Genomic DNA, 19585 nt, shown 5'->3' on the forward strand with positions numbered 1-19585 from the left:
CCGGCATTGCGGTATTTTTTAATGCCGGACTAATACATTCCTATGGAAAAAAATGCCAGATCAGGCATTCAGGCAAGTGTTCAGTTTTTTTGTCCTGCCCTGAACAGTCAAAAAGACTGAACTGAAGACATCCTGATGCATCCTTAACGGATTGCTCTCCATTCAGAATGCATTAGGATAAAACTGATCAGTTATTTTACGGTATAGAGCCCCTAGAACGGAACTCTATGCTGAAAAAAAAAACCGTTAGTGTGAAAGTACCCTTAGGACCTCTGTACAAGGTTCTGTATTCCATGAGCTTACATTCAGCAATTCGTTGCTATAACTGCGTCGGTTACATGAGAGCGGGTGTGAGTCAGGAGCGAGTAGGAGCCTGCCACCATAAAAGTCAATGTAAAGGGCACCATAGGTGGAAGTTTATCAAAAATGCACAGGAGAGGTGAAGGAGAGTTGTCCATAGCAACCAGAATTCTTATTTCACTTTCAATAGGACCTTGTAAGATGAGACCTGGAATCTGATTTGTTGCTAGAGGCAACTGCTCTATTTTTGAAGAAATTTCTCCATGATGTATTCATGTAATTCCTAATTACTTTGTATAGGGGATAACTTCTAACAACCGAAATGCCCCTTTTTAATATGTATAGTGATGTTTACGTCCACCTACTGAGGTGGTCGCACATGCTCAATTCCATCCTTCAACTCTCACCAGCCCTATCTACTTTTAAAAGCTGTGACCGTTAGAAGGAGAGAGCAGCAGCAGAAAGGAAATGCCCCCGAGAGAGTACACATCTCCTGAACGGTAATATGGACAGAGCTGTAGCAGAAAGGACACGCCCCCCTGAGCTGTGATAGTGAGAGAGCTGCAGCAGAAAGGTTCTGTTCTCGGCAGTCCCATAGCAGTGAATAAAGAGGTGGCCGTGCATGCAAGTGAGCTCTCTTCCACTTCCGGGGCCCCGTTCTGAAGAGATGGGATCCTCACCTATCTGACACTAATGGCATATTCTAGCAATCTGTCATAAGTGTCCCTGATGGGGGTACCCCTTCAAAATCATCTGATAAGGTATATAAAAATCAGTTTTGCCGTGTGGTAAACCACTTTAATTAGGGTTGAATCGGTGTCATAATTAATTTCTGAAACTGTCTATATAAGATTTATCAAAACTGGTGTAAAGTAGAACTGGCCTAGTTGCCCTTAGCAACCAATCAGATTCCACCTTTCATTTTCCAAAGGAGCTCTGAAAAATGAAAGGTGGAATCTGGTTGCTATGGGCAGTTTTCCTTTACACCAGTTTTGATAAATCTCTCCCAATTGTCTTTGTTGCCAATAGCAACCAATCACGGTCCAGCTTTCATTTCCTATAATGCTCTTGCAGAATGAAAGCTGTGCCATGATTGGTTGCTATGGGCAACCCAGGCAGTCTTCATCAGTCTACTTTAAGGTTTAGGGAGGAGAGCCAGCCATTTTGTGGGATGGTTCAGTATTTTTGAGGAATAATGTTTAATCCCAAAAATGGCTGCGTTTCTGTGTGGACAACCTCTCTGTAGGTGATGAAAAGCGAGTATCTGATATTTCAGTTCTTAGAAAGCTGTGTACGAGAAACATTTGCCAGTCCTTTATTCATCGTCAGAAGGAAAGGATTAGCATTTAAAAAGAATAATGTAATCCGCGTAAAATGCATTTTCAGTCAGCAGGTGTTTTTGTCTTTCGGCTTCATCCAGTCACAGCGCACACACAATCGCCATTTAGATGTCAGACGTGTTAAATTAATGCCCTGTAAAACGCTCATCCAATCGCGTGAAAGGCAGGCACAATTATATGGCACTCGCAACTACCAGACTAAAATATTCCTTTAACCTTTTCCTTGTGGTTTCATGGGTTTTTGCCCTTTTTAAAGCTATAAGGTGGAATTCCTTTTAATAATACAGGGAGTGCAGAATTATTAGGCAAGTTGTATTTTTGAGGATTAATTTTATTATTGAACAACAACCATGTTCTCAATGAACCCAAAAAACTCATTAATATCAAAGCTGAATATTTTTGGAAGTAGTTTTTAGTTTGTTTTTAGTTTTAGCTATTTTAGGGGGATATCTGTGTGTGCAGGTGACTATTACTGTGCATAATTATTAGGCAACTTAGCAAAAAACAAATATATACCCATTTCAATTATTTATTTTTACCAGTGAAACCAATATAACATCTCAACATTCACAAATATACATTTCTGACATTCAAAAACAAAACAAAAACAAATCAGTGACCAATATAGCCACCTTTCTTTGCAAGGACACTCAAAAGCCTGCCATCCATGGATTCTGTCAGTGTTTTGATCTGTTCACCATCAACATTGCGTGCAGCAGCAACCACAGCCTCCCAGACACTGTTCAGAGAGGTGTACTCTTTTCCCTCCTTGTAAATCTCACATTTGATGATGGACCACAGGTTCTCAATAGGGTTCAGATCAGGTGAACAAGGAGGCCATGTCATTAGATTTTCTTCTTTTATACCCTTTCTTGCCAGCCACGCTGTGGAGTACTTGGACGCGTGTGATGGAGCATTGTCCTGCATGAAAATCATGTTTTTCTTGAAGGATGCAGACTTCTTCCTGTACCACTGCTTGAAGAAGGTGTCTTCCAGAAACTGGCAGTAGGACTGGGAGTTAGCTTGACTCCATCCTCAACCCGAAAAGGCCCCACAAGCTCATCTTTGATGATACCAGCCCAAACCAGTACTCCACCTCCACCTTGCTGGCGTCTGAGTCGGACTGGAGCTCTCTGCCCTTTACCAATCCAGCCACGGGCCCATCCATCTGGCCCATCAAGACTCACTCTCATTTCATCAGTCCATAAAACCTTAGAAAAATCAGTCTTGAGATATTTCTTGGCCCAGTCTTGACGTTTCAGCTTGTGTGTCTTGTTCAGTGGTGGTCGTCTTTCAGCCTTTCTTACCTTGGCCATGTCTCTGAGTATTGCACACCTTGTGCTTTTGGGCACTCCAGTGATGTTGCAGCTCTGAAATATGGCCAAACTGGTGGCAAGTGGCATCTTGGCAGCTGCACGCTTGACTTTTCTCAGTTCATGGGCAGTTATTTTGCGCCTTGGTTTTTCCACACACTTCTTGCGACCCTGTTGACTATTTTGAATGAAACGCTTGATTGTTCGATGATCATGCTTCAGAAGCTTTGCAATTTTAAGAGTGCTGCATCCCTCTGCAAGATATCTCACTATTTTTGACTTTTCTGAGCCTGTCAAGTCCTTCTTTTGACCCATTTTGCCAAAGGAAAGGAAGTTGCCTAATAATTATGCACACCTAATATCGGGTGTTGATGTCATTAGACCACACCCCTTCTCATTACAGAGATGCACATCACCTAATATGCTTAATTGGTAGTAGGCTTTCGAGCCTATACAGCTTGGAGTAAGACAACATGCATAAAGAGGATGATATGGTCAAAATACTCATTTGCCTAATAATTCTGCACGCAGTGTAAATCGTGAAAAATAAAAATGTTTCGGGCTCATTTCAGCCTTAAGCCTCATTCACACGTCGGTGTTCCATGGACTTTACATGTTCTCCACGGACAGCACACCTCGCCATTCATTTTAATGTGTGTATTCACACGATCTGTGGGTCTGTGTTTTTAGCGAGGGTGCATGCTCTATTTTGTCTGTATTCACGGATCCATCAAGCCCATATTTTATGGGTCTGTGAAAACCACGGATGCCATACATGTTTCATGGATTTTTAGGAAGAGATGCTTTGAAAATTATTTTTCAGCTGTGCAGTGTCAGTGAAACACAGATGGCACACAGACAAAAAGAAACGGACACACGGACCCAACACAGATCCTTCACGGACAGCTTCACAGAGGCATTACTGAACACCTTTTCACGGATTTGAACAGGGACATGTGAATGAGGCTTTGCATGTCTAAATATATGTGATTTTTATTAGAAAACAGCAGGTTTACAGAGAGAAAAACAATATTAGGCCATAGGCGCACTTTGCGTATTATGGGGGTCATTTATAAACAGTTATACGCCATAGTAGTGGCGTATTTAAGTTGCAGGTAATATTGCGAAAAATCAATGACTTTTTCAAATAGGAATGGAAAAGGGGGTGTGACGTGGGCCAGGAAGCTCATTTATCATTTTTCACGCCAAATGTAAGCCAGCAAGGGAGCGGGTGTAGGTTTTAAGTCTGTCACACGGTCTGCTGGAGGAAGCGCCAAAGTTATGTAGAAGCGTGTGCCTCTACATTAATTTGGCACTTCCTCCAGCAGCGCAGACGAACTTAATACTGGCATGGAAAACGCTGGGCTTAATAAATGTCCCCCTATGTGCAGATTTGCTGCACGGATTTGTATGTTGACTGACTTTGGCTTGTTTCTGGATTAACCCTCACTCTGCTGATTCAGCTTCTGTTGGTTCCCCATGTGAACTGACTTTGGCTGGTCTGTGGATTAACACCTTGTCTTCTGACTTGGCTCTGTCTGTCTCTCCTTGTCTCGAACCTACTTGTCAACTACTTTTGTTGCCCCTTCCTGGCGATTCTGGTAGATTTTCTACTAGTAAGCTTGCACCGGTTTTCTGAAACTTTACTCAGCAGACCTAATTGGGGTCCTTAACAGCCAAGTCTGTCCGGCCCTATGGCGGACCCTGGTGAAGCCTTAGTTTCTTACCATCTGGAGTGAACTAAGTTTGATACTGGACTCATTTGGTGGCCAGGGTAGCCCAGGTTTTGGAAACATCCAAGCAGGCAGTGCTGCTCTCTTTCTGTAGCTCCTAATGGAAACCCAAACATCGGGTCACACACACACTTGCTTGTTTGTCACACACCGCAGCTCCATTCTTGGCAGCTTCTGGTCCCTGCAGGAGCAGGAAGCAGCTTGGTTCTATGACCGCTGCAGCCAGTCACAGGTCACAGCGGCTTGAACGCTATATCAAAGCAGTGATGTAGTGTTCAAGCCGCTGTGACCTCTGAGGCATTTAATTAGCCGAAACGATAAGGGAACCCAGTGACTTCCTGCGGGGACTGGAAGCTGCTAGGAATGGAGTAGTGGTGGTATCGCAAACCAGTGATTTTTGTTTTTTTTGTTCAGGGAGACAGGGAAGGACCCCAGGAGGGGTTGTCAGATCCAAGGCCGGGCAGCCATTTTAATGTCTCCTTTAAAGTGGTTTTCTGGGTTGCGCAGTGATCATGTATGGCGGCCAATTCCAGGAACTTGTGCCGTACATTGGGCACGGGATCCTAGCCCATAGCGCATGCAGACTAGGATCTTGTGCCCAATGTACGGCACATGATCCCGGAAGTGGCCGCCCCTTTAATACCTCTTTACACTTCATTGTGGCCCTTGGAAATGGTTCAGTCTGACAATGAATGGACAAGAGAAGGTCATGCAATCCCTGCTTTAAAATAAAATCTGACCACAGTGTTTTTGACTTTACAAAAAAACTAAAAAACAAAATTGCAAAAAGACAAAAAAAATGTATGTGTGTGTGTATATATGTATGTATATGTGTGTGTGTGTGTGTGTGTGTGTGTATATATATATATATATATATATATATATATATATACATACATAACCGTGTGTGATTGCAGCACAACACTAAAAAAGACTGTTGCCAATAGATCACAGAACTGATACTTAAGTCCCTTACGTATTAAGTGGCTTCACCATGTGCTATGGTGTCTGATCCTAGGCATTCGTTTGAGTCATAAAATGGCCGCCTGGACCTGCGGGGGCTGTGAACACCTTTTAAGAAAGGTTAAATGGCTATCTTCTCCTCACTGAGCGTTTCAAGGCTTTGTCATGGAAACTGGAAGTTTGATAAACTCAGAACAGACTGCGCGTTAGATGCAGGCGTATGTCCAGGTAGCGTAAAAGAACACTATTTTATTTTTATAAAACATGTCCAAGGAGCTCGGGTAATTGTTTTAAGTATGTGTCAGTAATAGATGATGCCATCTCGCCCTCCTGCCTGCCAGCCTTTATATTGCTGTCAGTGTGGTAGACATGGTGGGATTTGTAGAGAACGGTGGCCTACGGCTACTGCTTTGTGATGCGCATTGATTTCTCTAGTTTTCCCAGACTGGATTACTAGGGGGTTCCTATCATAATAGCACTAATTATAATGGCCGCACTAAAGCTGTGTTTCTACTTAGCGCCATCCCTCGTTGCCATCTACATTCATTTCTACATGCTCTTGCTGCATCTGATTCTGCGAAGCCTCAGCATTAGGGCTCATGAACACGACCGTGGTTTTTGTCCGCATCTGATCCGCATTTTTTGCGGACCCATTCATTGAAATGGGGCCGCAGAGGATGTGGACAGCTCACTGTGTGCTGTCCACCTCCGTATGGCCGTTCTGTGGCCCCGCAAAAAAAATAAAAAAAATATAGAACATGTCCATTTCTTGGGCAGAGAGCAGGACGTACCGTTCCGCAAAATGTGGAATGCTCATGGCTGGTGCGCAATGCAAGAACAGTAACGGCTGTGTGCATGAGGCCTTATATGAATATGGCTAATTAAATAGTAACTTTTGGTGCTTTGGTCTTGCCGTTTGTTAGTGTTGACATACAAGGCGCAGGAAAACATGCCCAGCGATCAAGATTTTGCCAGCTTCTATTGTAGTGTTAGGCATTGTTCAGATGCTGCCACATTTTAGCGTCTGCATTATGGCCTTCGTTCCTTATTGCACTGTTAGGTTGGGTCGTTTCACCCATATGGGACTTGCGGCCATAATACAGACATAGCAGCATGACGGTTGCGAACATACTTGCCTTTAGTGAACAGACAGAGTCGTCACCTTGTCCTGTTTTCCGGGAAGAGCTAGAAACCAGTAAACAGGTAACGCTCAGGAGGTTGTTGACCTCTGTAGTGTGCAGATGTCTGGCACTCTGTGTCCACACTGAACCTCCATGGTATGATTTTCTTTTTAAACCCAATGACCTTTTGGACGTGGGTGACATCTACTTCCCTCTGACTTTTTACAGGTTAAAGGGGTATTCTAGAAACAACCAGTTACCTGTCATACATAGATAGGGAATAACTGCTAGATTAGTTGGGTCCCATTGGTCGGACCCCCACCAATCTAAGAGTTAACCCCTACCCAGTGTATAGGCAATAACTTGTTGTTACTGGAACACCCCTGTGTCCAGCGGTATGAATGGATCTGAGGTCGAGCATGCATGCTGCTACTCCATGTGCCCCTTTTATTAACTATTAAAGGAGTTAATGATGTAGAAACTCAGTTGACCCAAAATGTGAATCAAGAATAAATTGTACCAAAAGAGGCATTTGTTTTCTTAAGTGCACCAAAAAGTATGAAAGTACTCTTAAAGGGGCTCTCTATAGCAAATGGCATTTTTTAGGTGCAGAAATTTAATACAAGGCACTTTACTAATGTATTGTGATTGTCCATATTGCTTCCTTCGCTGGCTTGATTCATTTTTTCATCACATTATACACCGCTCTTTTCCAGGGGTTATGACCACCCTGCAATCCAGCAGTGGTGTTCAAGCCTTTCTGGTGGCCGTGACTCTGGGAGTGTGCATAGGCCAGTGCTTTTTGCAATAGTGTGCAAGCATGACCACCTCCGCTGGATTGGCTGGAATTAAGGCTAGTATCACACTAGTGCTTGTACATCCAGCAGGGAGCAGCCTGCCCAATCTATCTGCATTCCAGCATTACCGTCTGGCCCCAATAACTATAATGGGGTCCAGTGGAGATCCAGTCCCAACCCGGCAAATATAACGACAGTCGGCAGGACGAAAACCTCTGCGTGCAGCCTGACAGATGTTCAAGCACTAGTGTGAAACTATATAACCAGAAAGCTCAGCGGCTCAACCTCTCACCGTATGAGATAAGGTGCTCACCTACAAGTCCCACCCTAAGGACCAAAGTGAAACGTGGATGTCAAAAAGCAATGAAGGGGCACTCTCAAAAGGGCTCACTTGAAAAAGCAACAATAGACGCTTTATTTAACCTAAAAATATCCCCTAAAAATATACATAAAATATAGGCTGACTACAAATATATGACCTCTATCTATCTATATATATATATATATATATATATATATATATATATATATATATATATATACACACACACACTCACCTAAAGAATTATTAGGAACACCTGTTCTATTTCTCATTAATGCAATTATCTAGTCAACCAATCACATGGCAGTTGCTTCAATGCATTTAGGGGGGTGCTCCTGGTCAAGACAATCTCCTGAACTCCAAACTGAATGTCAGAATGGGAAAGAAAGGTGATTTAAGCAATTTTGAGCGTGGCATGGTTGTTGGTGCCAGACTGGCCGGTCTGAGTATTTCACAATCTGCTCAGTTACTGGGATTTTCACGCACAACCATTTCTAGGGTTTACAAAGAATGGTGTGAAAAGGGAAAAACATCCAGTATGCGGCAGTCCTGTGGGCAAAAATGCCTTGTGGATGCTAGAGGTCAGAGGAGAATGGGCCGACTGATTCAAGCTGATAGAAGAGCAACGTTGTCTGAAATAACCACTCGTTACAACCGAGGTCTGCAGCAAAGCATTTGTGAAGCCACAACACGCACAACCTTGAGGCGGATGGGCTACAACAGCAGAAGACCCCACCGGGTACCACTCATCTCCACTACAAATAGGAAAAAGAGGCTACAATTTGCACGAGCTCACCAAAATTGGACTGTTGAAGACTGGAAAAATGTCCGAATTTGGCGTAAACAGAATGAGAACATGTATCATCCTCTGATGGCTACTTCCAGCAGGATAATGCACCATGTCACAAAGCTCGAATCATTTCAAATTGGTTTCTTGAACATGACAATGAGTTCACTGTACTAAAATGGCCCCCACAGTCACCAGATCTCAACCCAATAGAGCATCTTTGGGATGTGGTGGAACGGGAGCTTCGTGCCCTGGATGTGCATCCCTCAAATCTCCATCAACTGCAAGATGCTATCCTATCAATATGGGCCAACATTTCTAAAGAATGCTATCGGCACCTTGTTGAATCAATGCCACGTAGAATTAAGGCAGTTCTGAAGGCAAAAGGGGGTCCAACACCGTATTAGTATGGTGTTCCTAATAATTCTTTAGGTGAGTGTGTGTGTGTGTGTGTGTGTGTGTGTGTGTGTGTGTGTGTATATATATATATATATATATATATATATATATATATATAGTACAGACCAAAAGTTTGGACACACCTTCTCATTCAAAGAGTTTTCTTTATTTTCATGACTATGAATGCATCAAAACTATGAAATAACACATGTGGAATTATATACATAACAAACAAGTGTGAAACAACTGAAAATATGTCATATTCTAGGTTCTTCAAAGTAGACACCTTTTGCTTTGATTACTGCTTTGCACACTCTTGGCATTCTCTTGATGAGCTTCAAGAGGTAGTCCCCTGAAATGGTCTTCCAACAGTCTTGAAGGAGTTCCCAGAGATGCTTAGCACTTGTTGGCCCTTTTGCCTTCACTCTGCGGTCCAGCTCACCCCTAACCATCTTGATTGGGTTCAGGTCCGGTGACTGTGGAGGCCAGGTCATCTGGCGCAGCACCCCATCACTCTCCTTCATGGTCAAATAGCCCTTACTTTCAAAGTTTTCCCAATTTTTCGGCTGACTGACTGACCTTCATTTCTTAAAGTAATGATGGCCACTTGTTTTTCTTTACTTAGCTGCTTTTTTCTTGCCATAATACAAATTCTAACAGTCTATTCAGTAGGACTATCAGCTGTGTATCCACCTGACTTCTCCTCAACGCAACTGATGGTCCCAACCCCATTTATAAGGCAAGAAATCCCACTTATTAAACCTGACAGGGCACACCTGTGAAGTGAAAACCATTTCAGGGGACTACCTCTTGAAGCTCATCAAGAGAATGCCAAGAGTGTGCAAAGCAGTAATCAAAGCAAAAGGTGGCTACTGTGAAGAACCTAGAATATGACATATTTTCAGTTGTTTCACACTTGTTTGTTATGTATATAATTCCACATGTGTTAATTCATAGTTTTGATGCCTTCAGTGTGAATCTACAATTTTCATAGTCATGAAAATAAAGAAAACTCTTTGAATAAGAAGGTGTGTCCAAACTTTTGGTCTGTACTGTGTGTGTGTGTGTGTATGTATGTGTGTGTGTATGTGTGTATATATATATATATATATATATATATATATATATATATACCATATATATATATGTATATATATATATATATAATTATTATTATTATTATTATTATTATTATTATTATTATTATTATTATTATTATAAAATTGAGTCCCGTGTATCAGTACATCCATCCCAGGGTGATTCCTGTAGCAAGTATGTCGGCTGAGACCCTTACTAATCGATAGAAAGGTGGTGCATATGTGCCGGCTATATATCGCTCAAATGTGGCATGTATGTCAGTATACCGCAACCAAATGTAGATCAATGGACGTGCAGCACCTGTATAGGTGTAATGATGAGGGCTGTATAGCACTAAATGCCAATAACTTCTGATCGTTCTCAGTCAAAGTCCAATTGATATAGGCGGCAACACTCACAGTTGATAACACCGCCAAAAGTCATTTAGTGCATTCACAATGCCACAATAGATGATCCCCAGGAGCTGGGTCTTACTGGTCTTCACTGCAGCGCTGATTCCAGGCGGCCGCACACCAGCGGCCACTGAGGAAGAGGTACAGCACCTCGAAACACGTCTGGCGTGAGGAGTGAGCGTTGCACTGAATACCTGCAATAAATAAAGAACATAGAGGAAGCTTTGTCCGGATTCATAGCAAGCGGTCGCCGATTGTGACAGTTCACACCCAGGTTCACACACAAGGTGACAGTTCACACCCAGGTAGCTTAAAAAAACAAACAAACACCAATACTGCAAATGAACTGTCGTACTCTGTACTTGCAACAAGTGTGAATAAACATTGAAGTTTTTGAGTTATAAACTGGTCTTTGCCTCTATACTGCGTCCGCTTGTCCTGACTACCAGAGTGAATCCCCACAATTGGTGGAGGATGCGGGCAAGAGCAGTGAGTTTGGCGTGAACGCCGATATTTTTGGGTTTTGCATTTTTTCCAGGCACGGTTGTATGTCGTACATTAAACCAGCTGTATTACAACCAGTGCTGCATGACCCCCTCTCCAGCACTGGATCGGCCAGGAGTCCCATGGCAATGGCCTGGAAATGGTGGACCTGGTGGAGCGCTACGAAGCTACTAAGAATGTTACAGGGGGTGCTTTTGGAAGGGAGGCAGTCAAACCCCGTAAATCTCCATCCCAGCCCCGGCACCTTGTACCAACCAAGCCCACCCGGGATGTACCCCCTACGGACCTGGCTTCGATAGTATGCAGGTGGTGTTAGGAGCCTGGCCATGTAAGAGCTGACTGTCCACATCAGGTGGAACCCATAGATACTAACTATGGCTACCGTCAGTCGTTATGCCAGGAAGCTGTGTGCAGCAGGTACCCCAGAAACTCTAAACCACTTGTGCTGGGTGGGAGACACTCCAGCGGAGGCTCTGCAGGACTCAGGGAGTCTGGTGTCCCTAGTAAGGGCTCCCCTGGTACGGCCCGCGGAGTATCCTGGAGGGAAACGCCAAATGGAAAAGGATTTAGGAAAACTAGAAGAATGGTCAGAACTCTGGCAACTGAAATTTAATGTGGATAAGTGCAAGATAATGCACCTGGGGCGTAATATAAAATATTTGACACAGTCCTGACCTCAGTATCTGAGGAAAGGGATTTAGGAGTAATTATTTCAGAAGACTTAAAGGTGGGAAGACAATGTAATAGAGCAGCACGAAATGCCAGCAGAATGCTTGGATGTATAGGGAGAGGTATAAGCAGTAGAAAGAGTGAAGTGCTTATGCCGCTGTACAGAACACTGGTGAGACCTCACTTTTATGTCCAAGGTCATAAGGGGGCTCTGTAGGTTGCTGCATATCAAACGGTTACGGACGTCCGTTTGCCATCCACAAACGGACGGTCTGGTTGAACGGTGTAATAAAACATTAAAAACCATGTTAAAAAGGGTGGTGTATAAAGATGGGAAGGACTGGGACCTTCTTCTGCCCTATCTCATGTTTGCTGTGCGAGAAGTGCCCCAGGCCTCTACTGGGTTCTCGCCCTTAGAATTGCTATATGTCTGATATCCTCGTGGTCTGTTGGACGTGGCCAAAGAGGCGTGGGAACAGCAACCCACTCCGCATAAAAGTGTCCTGGAGTATGTTGTCAAGATGCAACAGCGGATAGAGACCGTTTTACCTCTTGTCGGGTAGCATATGGAGGCCGATCAGCGATCCCAGAGTCAGGTCTATAATCGGCAGGCTCGGGTCAGGATCTTTAACCCGGGTGATCGGGTTTTGGTCCTGGTGCCGACCGTGGACAGTAAGTTCCTGGCTAGGTGGCAGGGGCCCTACGAGGTACTTGAAAAAATTGTAAAGATAAACTAGAAGGCAGGGAGGCGAAAGCCAGAGCAGGTGTACCATGTGAATTTACTCAAACCGTGGAAAGATAGGGAAACCTGTACTGAAGACAGCCCGCCACCAGGTTTTCTAGGGGAAGAGATTTTGGCCCCTCTGTCTGAAGCAGGGGAAGCAACTGCCGTAAGAATGTCTGACAGCCTCTCCTCTAAACAGATGTGTTCTCGGACCTCCCTGGATGCACTTCCACAATTCAGCATGACATTGTCACTGAGCCTCAGGAGAAAGTCTGACTAAAACCATGCCAGGTACCCGAGGCTCGGCGACAAGCCATCTTGGAGGAAGTGCAGATGATGCTGAGGCTAGACTTCATTGAGGAGTCTAAAAGTGAGTGGGCTAGTCCGATATTGCTAATACCCAAGCCGGACGGGACACTTCGGTTTTGTAACGATTTCCGAAAATTAAACGAGATCTCTAAGTTTGATGCATATCCCATGCCCCGAGTCGATGAGCTAATTGAAAGATTAGGACATGCCCGGTATTTCTCAGTTTTGGACCTCATGAAAGGGTATTGGCAGGTGCCCTTAACGGAGGCTGCTAAAGAGAAAACTGCCTTCATCACACCGGCAGGTCTGTATTAGTACAAGGTGTTACCCTTTGGTCTGCATGGCCCCCCACCAGCTTTCAAAGGCTAATGGACATTGTACTTCGTCCACATAGTCGGTACGCTTTGGCATACCTGTATAATATCGTCATCCACAGTACCGACTGGGAAAGTCACTTACCCAAAGTACAGGCTGTAGTGGACTCCCTTAGGAATGCTGGGCTAACCGGTAACCCAAAAAAATGCACGATAGGATTAGAGGAGACTAAGTACTTCAGGTACGTCATTGGGCGCGGAGTTATCAAACCTCAAGTGAACAAAATAGAGACAATTCAGAATTGGCCCCGACCTGTCACCAATAGTCAAGTAAAGTCGTTCCTAGGACTGGTGAGCTATTGCATTAGGTTTGTTCCCCACTTTGCTACAGGGGCCTGCGACATTGACAGGGCTCTTGAAGGGACGCAGGTTTGGGATGGTTGGCTGGGATGATCAGGCGGAATAGGCGTTCTCTGCTTTGAAGTCGGCCCTGTGTGGGTCCCTGGTTTTGGTGATGCCCGACTTCAAACGGGAAATCATAGTACAGACGGACTCCTCCGAAGTAGGCCTCAGTGCAGTACTGTCTCAGGAAGTCAACTGGGAGGAGCATCCCGTTGTCTTCCTAAGCCGCAAGCTTACCCCAGCCGAAAACAGGTACAGTATAGTGAATGAGCCAGGCCAAAGAGAGAAATGCCCGAGTCACCAGGTGGTTCCTATCCTTATAGAAGTTTAAGTTCCCCTGTAGAACACAGGGCAGGCCGGTTACAGGGAAAAGTGGATGCCCTGTCCTGGGTAAACTGTATGGCATGTGTTCACTCCCTCAGGGTTGAACAAAGGGGGGAGGTATGTAAGAAGGTATAAGGAATCATCGTGGATGATAGGTTCCTGGCCTCGGTGGAGTAAGAGCCAGTTTTCATGTGTCAGCAGCAGTTGCTGTTTGACACTTTGCTATTTAGTATGGCTGTAAATAGCTGATCTGGGACGGCTCTTACTGGGAGTAGTCAAAGTGCTGGGTGGGGGACTTCTCCCCACGTTCTAGGCCGTTTTTTTGTCAGGCCTATAAAAAACAGCCAGCAGTGTCAGGTGTGGGGAATGATCTCATTCAGACATTGGAGCTCTGGCAATCTCTGTACCAGGATATGAGTCTTGTACCAGGCTGGAGGCCTGAATCCGGGAGGACTGCTCTGTTCTGAGCTATGCCGGTCGGGTGTTTTTGTTTTTTTAAGCTACCTGGGTGTGAACTACCACCAATACTGCAAATGAGCTGTACTTGCAACAAGTGTCAATAAACACTGAAGTTTTTTTAGTTATAAACTGGTCTTTGCTTCTATACTGCGTCTGCTTGTCCTGACTACCAGAGCGAGTCCCCACAATCTGTATGCCCAGCTTTATCTCTGCTGTTAAGTAGAGCAATAAAATGGTTGTATTTCTGGTGCAGATTGTGGTGCAAAGGTCCTTTGTGCCACAATCTGTGACTTCTCACTCAAGCCAGGTTTAAAAAAGGGGGCGGGCTGGCAGGTCGTCTCATTTAACATTTTCTACATCTGGTCTAAATGTAAGACAGCAAGGAAGCTGGCTTATATTTAGAAGTGGCGGAGGATCCGGCGAAGTTATGTAGAGCCCGGCGCCTCTTCATAACTCCAGCGGATCCACCGCCAGGTATAGGTGTTTTTAAGAAAGTAGTCTAAAATGCCAGTCTTAAAGGGTTTGTTTCACTAGCATTTATCATGTAGAGAAAGTTAATACAAGCCACTTACTAATATTTTGTTATTATCCATATTACTTCCTTTGCTGGCTGGATTCATTTTTCCATCACATTATACACTGCTCGTATCCATGGTTGCAACCACCCTGCAATCCATCAATATAGAAAAAAGCACCAGCCTATGTGCGCTCCCATGGTCCCAGCCACCAGAGAGGCTGACGCTTTTTCCTATAGTGTGCAAGTACGACCACCACTGATGGATTGCAGGGTGGTCTGTAACCATGGAAACGAGCAGTGTATAATGTCATGGAAAAATAAAGCCAGCCAGCAAAGGAAGCAATATGGATAATAACAATACATTAGTAAGTGCCTTGTATTAACTTTCTCTACATAATAAATGCCCCTTACTGAAGTGAGACAACCCCTTTAATAAATGTGCCCCTTAATGCTTCCATTAGGCTGGTTTCACATGGGCGTTGCGGGAAAAGATGCGGGTGCGTTGCGGGAACATGAACGATTTCTCCGCACGGGTGCAAAACATCTGCATGTTTGGTACCCAAACCCGAACTTCTTCACAGAAGATCAGGGTTGTGTAGATTGTATTATTTTCCCTTATAACATGGTTATAAGGGAAAATAATAGCATTCTTAATACAGAATGCATAATAGCGCTGGAGGGGTAAAAAAAAAAAATATTTAACTCCCCTTAATCCACTTGCTCGCGCAGTCCGGCATCTCTTCTGTCTTTTTCTTTGCTGTGTACAGGAAAAGGACATGTGGTGACGTCACTCTGGTCATGACATGGTCCATCACATGATCTTTTACCATGGTGATGGATCATGTGATGACCGGAGTGACGTCACCACAGGTCCTTTTCCTGTACACAGCAAAGAAGAAGACAGAAGAGAAGCCAGACTGCGCAAGCAAGTGGATTAAGGTGAGTTAAATATTTTTTTTTTTTTAACCCCTGCAGCCCTATTTTACTTAGCATTCTGTATTCAGAATTCTATTCTTTTCCCTTATAACCATGTTATAAGGGAAAATAATAATGATCGGGTCCCCATCCCGATCGTCTCCTAGCAACCGTGCGTGAAAATCGCACCGCATCCGCACTTGCTTGCGGATGCTTGCGATTTTCACGCAGCCCCATTCACTTCTATGGGGCCTGCGTTGCGTGAAAAACGCTGAATATAGAACATGCTGCGATTTTCACGCAACGCACAAGTGATGCGTGAAAATCACCTCTCATGTGCACAGCCCCATAGAAATGAATGGGTCCGGATTCAGTGCGGGTGCAATGCGTTCACGTCACGCATTGCACCCGCGCGGAAATCTCGCCCGTGTGAAAGAGGCCTTACACTGGCCAGATCATCGCTAACAAATTTTGTAGGAGCGCTTATTAGCCACGATCTATCTGTGTAATACTGCTGCGGATTTCCCCATGAACGAGCAGACGCAATCGGAATCTTTCAGCAGACTTAAAGATCATTGTTTTCCGGTTGTGTCGTCTAATCACGATCTGCTGCCAGCAATCTATTCACTATGGGGACGAGTGATTGTATTTGCGATCACTACTCCCCATACTGTGGAGAAGATTGTTGCCATGTAATAGCAGCAGTCTCCTCCACAAATGAGCAAGAGATTGCCAAGAAGGAACGCTTCCTTCCCAACAATAGTCTTCCTGATCTGGTAGTGAAAGGTGGAATCTGATTAGTTGTTGTTGTTTTTATATAGTTGGTAAAGTTTTTGACCCTGACCTGTAGGCAGTATGTGGAAGGTCAGGAGAGGCTGAGCAGGTTCATATATAGTCAGTGATCGAGTTAAATATTTTGATTATAAAACATAATTTCTTATAAATGGCGTCCGTTATGTCACGCGGAGCCTCGGATGAGTTTGTGTGTCCTCATACACAACAGCTCCTCTCGTGTGACGCCACTTTCTTTGCTTTTAATTCCGAGATCTCTGTTCCAAAGCGTCTGATCAGGTCAAAGTTGCAAGCACTGGAGCCGGTGCTATCAAGTTGTCAGCTCTGCTGTCCTTGATCTACTCCTCACCCCAATTATATCCTGTTCAGCATCGTGCAATAAAAAAAAAATAAGGGAAAAATGCTTTCAAACCAACATGTGCTAACCATTTAATGTGCACCCACGTTGTCGTGGATCTGGATATTCGCTCATTATTTTGTCACTCGTGTTGAGCTTTCACATGAAAGCAGAAGCGTTTTCGGCAGTGGCAGTTGCGTTCTTACTTTATTTTTTATTTATTTTTATGAACCTTTAACCCTGATTTCTAGCAGAATAATAATCATAGTTCCCATAGGCTTGGGCTGTGAAGACTGTTAATGTAATAACTCCTTTTCATTTTCTGAGTGATTCATGTGTTCTAGCATATAGGCATTACGATAGATCTGATCTTATGAAGTGGTGTCTTCATGGGGAGGGTTACGACTGCGAATTATATGTCTCTTGTGTTCTTAAAGGGGGTTTCCGGTTACACACACACACAAAAAAATTAAATCCGCGTTAAACCTTGTTTCATAATATAAGTCAGATGATGAAGTTCTGAATGCATGACTTCTTTAGCGTAATTGTGATCTGGACCCTGCATTTAAATCCTGGCTCAAAACTCACGTGGCGTGTGTGTGGCATCAGGTCTCTGCCTCTCCTTCCCATCTCAGCTTGAACATCACAGATCCAAGCCTGCTTGACGCCCTGCTGGAAAAACTCCACTCTTAGGGTCCTATTATAAACGACCACGAGGGCTCCATGTCCGTGCTCCGGATCGCAAATTGCAGTCCACAATGCACAGGCACTCCGTTTGTGGACGCGGACCCATTGACTTGAAAAGGTCCGCGATCCACAAGATACAGCAAAAGATAGGACGTGTCCTATCTTTTTCGGTGCGGAGGCACGGACCCGAAAGCCCACGGAAGCGCTTCCGATCTGTGCCTCAGTTCAGCAATAGAAAGGACATGTCCTATCTGTTTCCGTGTCTTGGGAATCGCAGACCAATTCAAGTCAGTGGGTCAGAGTCTGCACCACGCAATGCACACGGCTGGTGCCCATATATTGCAGACCCGCCGTTTGCGGGCTGCCATACGGGCATGAAGCCCTTACGGATGTCTGAATTGACCCTTAGGGTGCGTTCATACGACGAAATGTCTGAACCTGTCAATCAAGCGGGAAGGGGTAGCCTCTTGAGCAGCAGGGACAGCCCCTCGCTGCTGAAGACCTTTGCTAATTGAATTGAATCGCTGTCGATACGCTTGCTGACTAAGATGGAAACCATCAGGGATGAGTGTCTTCATGGCAGCCATTGACTTCTCCTTGTCCACCATCATCCCTATCCCTTGTGACATTAAAGTGCATTACAAATGTTTGTTGTTGTCATGGCTTTGTTATAAATGATGATAGTGTGAACAGCGTCTACATTGCATAAGACAACTGCTGAACACTTTTCCATCTCGTTCCTGCCCCACATATGGCTGCTTGGTGTTCTGAATAGGGAGAGGGGAGTAAACTGCCGAGACCCATAGTGTTGCTTTATCTCCATGTGAACAAAAGGATGTTGGAATCGTAGTCCCCAACCTTTTCTTACACCCAAGTCAATGTCACGCTGTGTTGTACCAATATTTTTCTTAATTATTAAAAATGTTGAAGGAGAACTGCTTTTGCACAAACAAATACACGGAAAACTGAGCGGCTTTAAGTTACTTTTCCGAGCCATATTTATAGATTTCTAAACATTTGCTAATTTTTTTAATTACTAATCGTAGACAATCAATTGAAAATTAGTTCTTGTTTTTTTTTTTTGTCAGACTCTGTTATCTATATATTTTTCTCTTTCTCTTTACAGATGTTTTGGAATGCTGCTCAGCCCAGGCAAAAGCGTCAAGAATAGTGACATGCATCTTCTAGATATGGTGATTATTTGATGTTTCGCTTACGCTTCTAACGTGTTTACATGAGGTTTTATGATGTTGGCGTGTCAGGCGGGAAACATCGGAGAACAGACACCATGCAGGCTCTTCTGGAGCTGCTGGTGGTGGCAGCGTTATAGTCTGGGGAATGTTTTTGTGACTTTCTCTGGGCTACTCATCCTTGTTGAAGGAACTCTCAACCAATTTGGCTATGATTCCATCCTTGCAGATCATGTACACCCATGCATGCTGATTGTCTTCTCTGGGGTGGATGAGATGTTCCAGCAAGACATTGCAACATGTCTAAAAATGTCCAACATTGGTTGGAAGATTATGACCAAGACTTCCACACCCTGGACCATAAATTCCCCACAGTTGAACCCAATTGAGCGTTTCTGAGACCATCTTGATCTTGCTCACTTTATGGATCCTTCCCCACCAACCTCCAGCAGCTGTGGGATGCACTGCTGTCAGCATGGCTCCAGATACCGGTGACAACCTACCAGGATCTTTTGGAATCTCTCTCAGCCTATCTAGCTGCTGTCCATGCTGCACACGGGGGGTTACTCTGGATATTAAATGGTGGTCATAATAATGTGACTCTATATTGTGTGTGTGTATTTATATACATATATACAGGTGTATATACAGGTGAAACTCGAAAAATTAGAAGATCGTGCAAAAGTCCATTTATTTCAGTAATGGAAATTAAAAGGAATTGCATTAATGCCGCTTACAATTAGAATTTTGTGAAAAGGTTCAATATTTTAGGCTCAAAGTGTCACACTCTAGTCAGCTAATTAATCCATACCCCCTGAGCAAAGGGTACCTCAAAATTGTGACTTTGGGGTTTTATAAGCTATAAGCCATAATCATC

At 44.1% G+C, this 19585-nt stretch overlaps 1 protein-coding gene across 1 annotated transcript in view; it reads left to right on the forward strand.

Moving 5' to 3' along the window:
- RABGAP1L (RAB GTPase activating protein 1 like) overlaps window positions 1-19585 on the forward strand; it is a 328801-nt gene that overhangs the window by 65653 nt on the left and 243563 nt on the right. Inside the window, exon 8 of the mRNA XM_040406733.1 lies at window positions 18645-18711. Coding sequence (XP_040262667.1) covers window positions 18645-18711 — 67 coding nt within the window. The remainder of the gene's footprint in view (window positions 1-18644; window positions 18712-19585) is intronic.

This window comes from Bufo bufo, chromosome 9 (assembly GCF_905171765.1).
Source record: "Bufo bufo chromosome 9, aBufBuf1.1, whole genome shotgun sequence".
In the NCBI taxonomy this organism is placed as follows: Eukaryota; Metazoa; Chordata; class Amphibia; order Anura; family Bufonidae; genus Bufo; species Bufo bufo.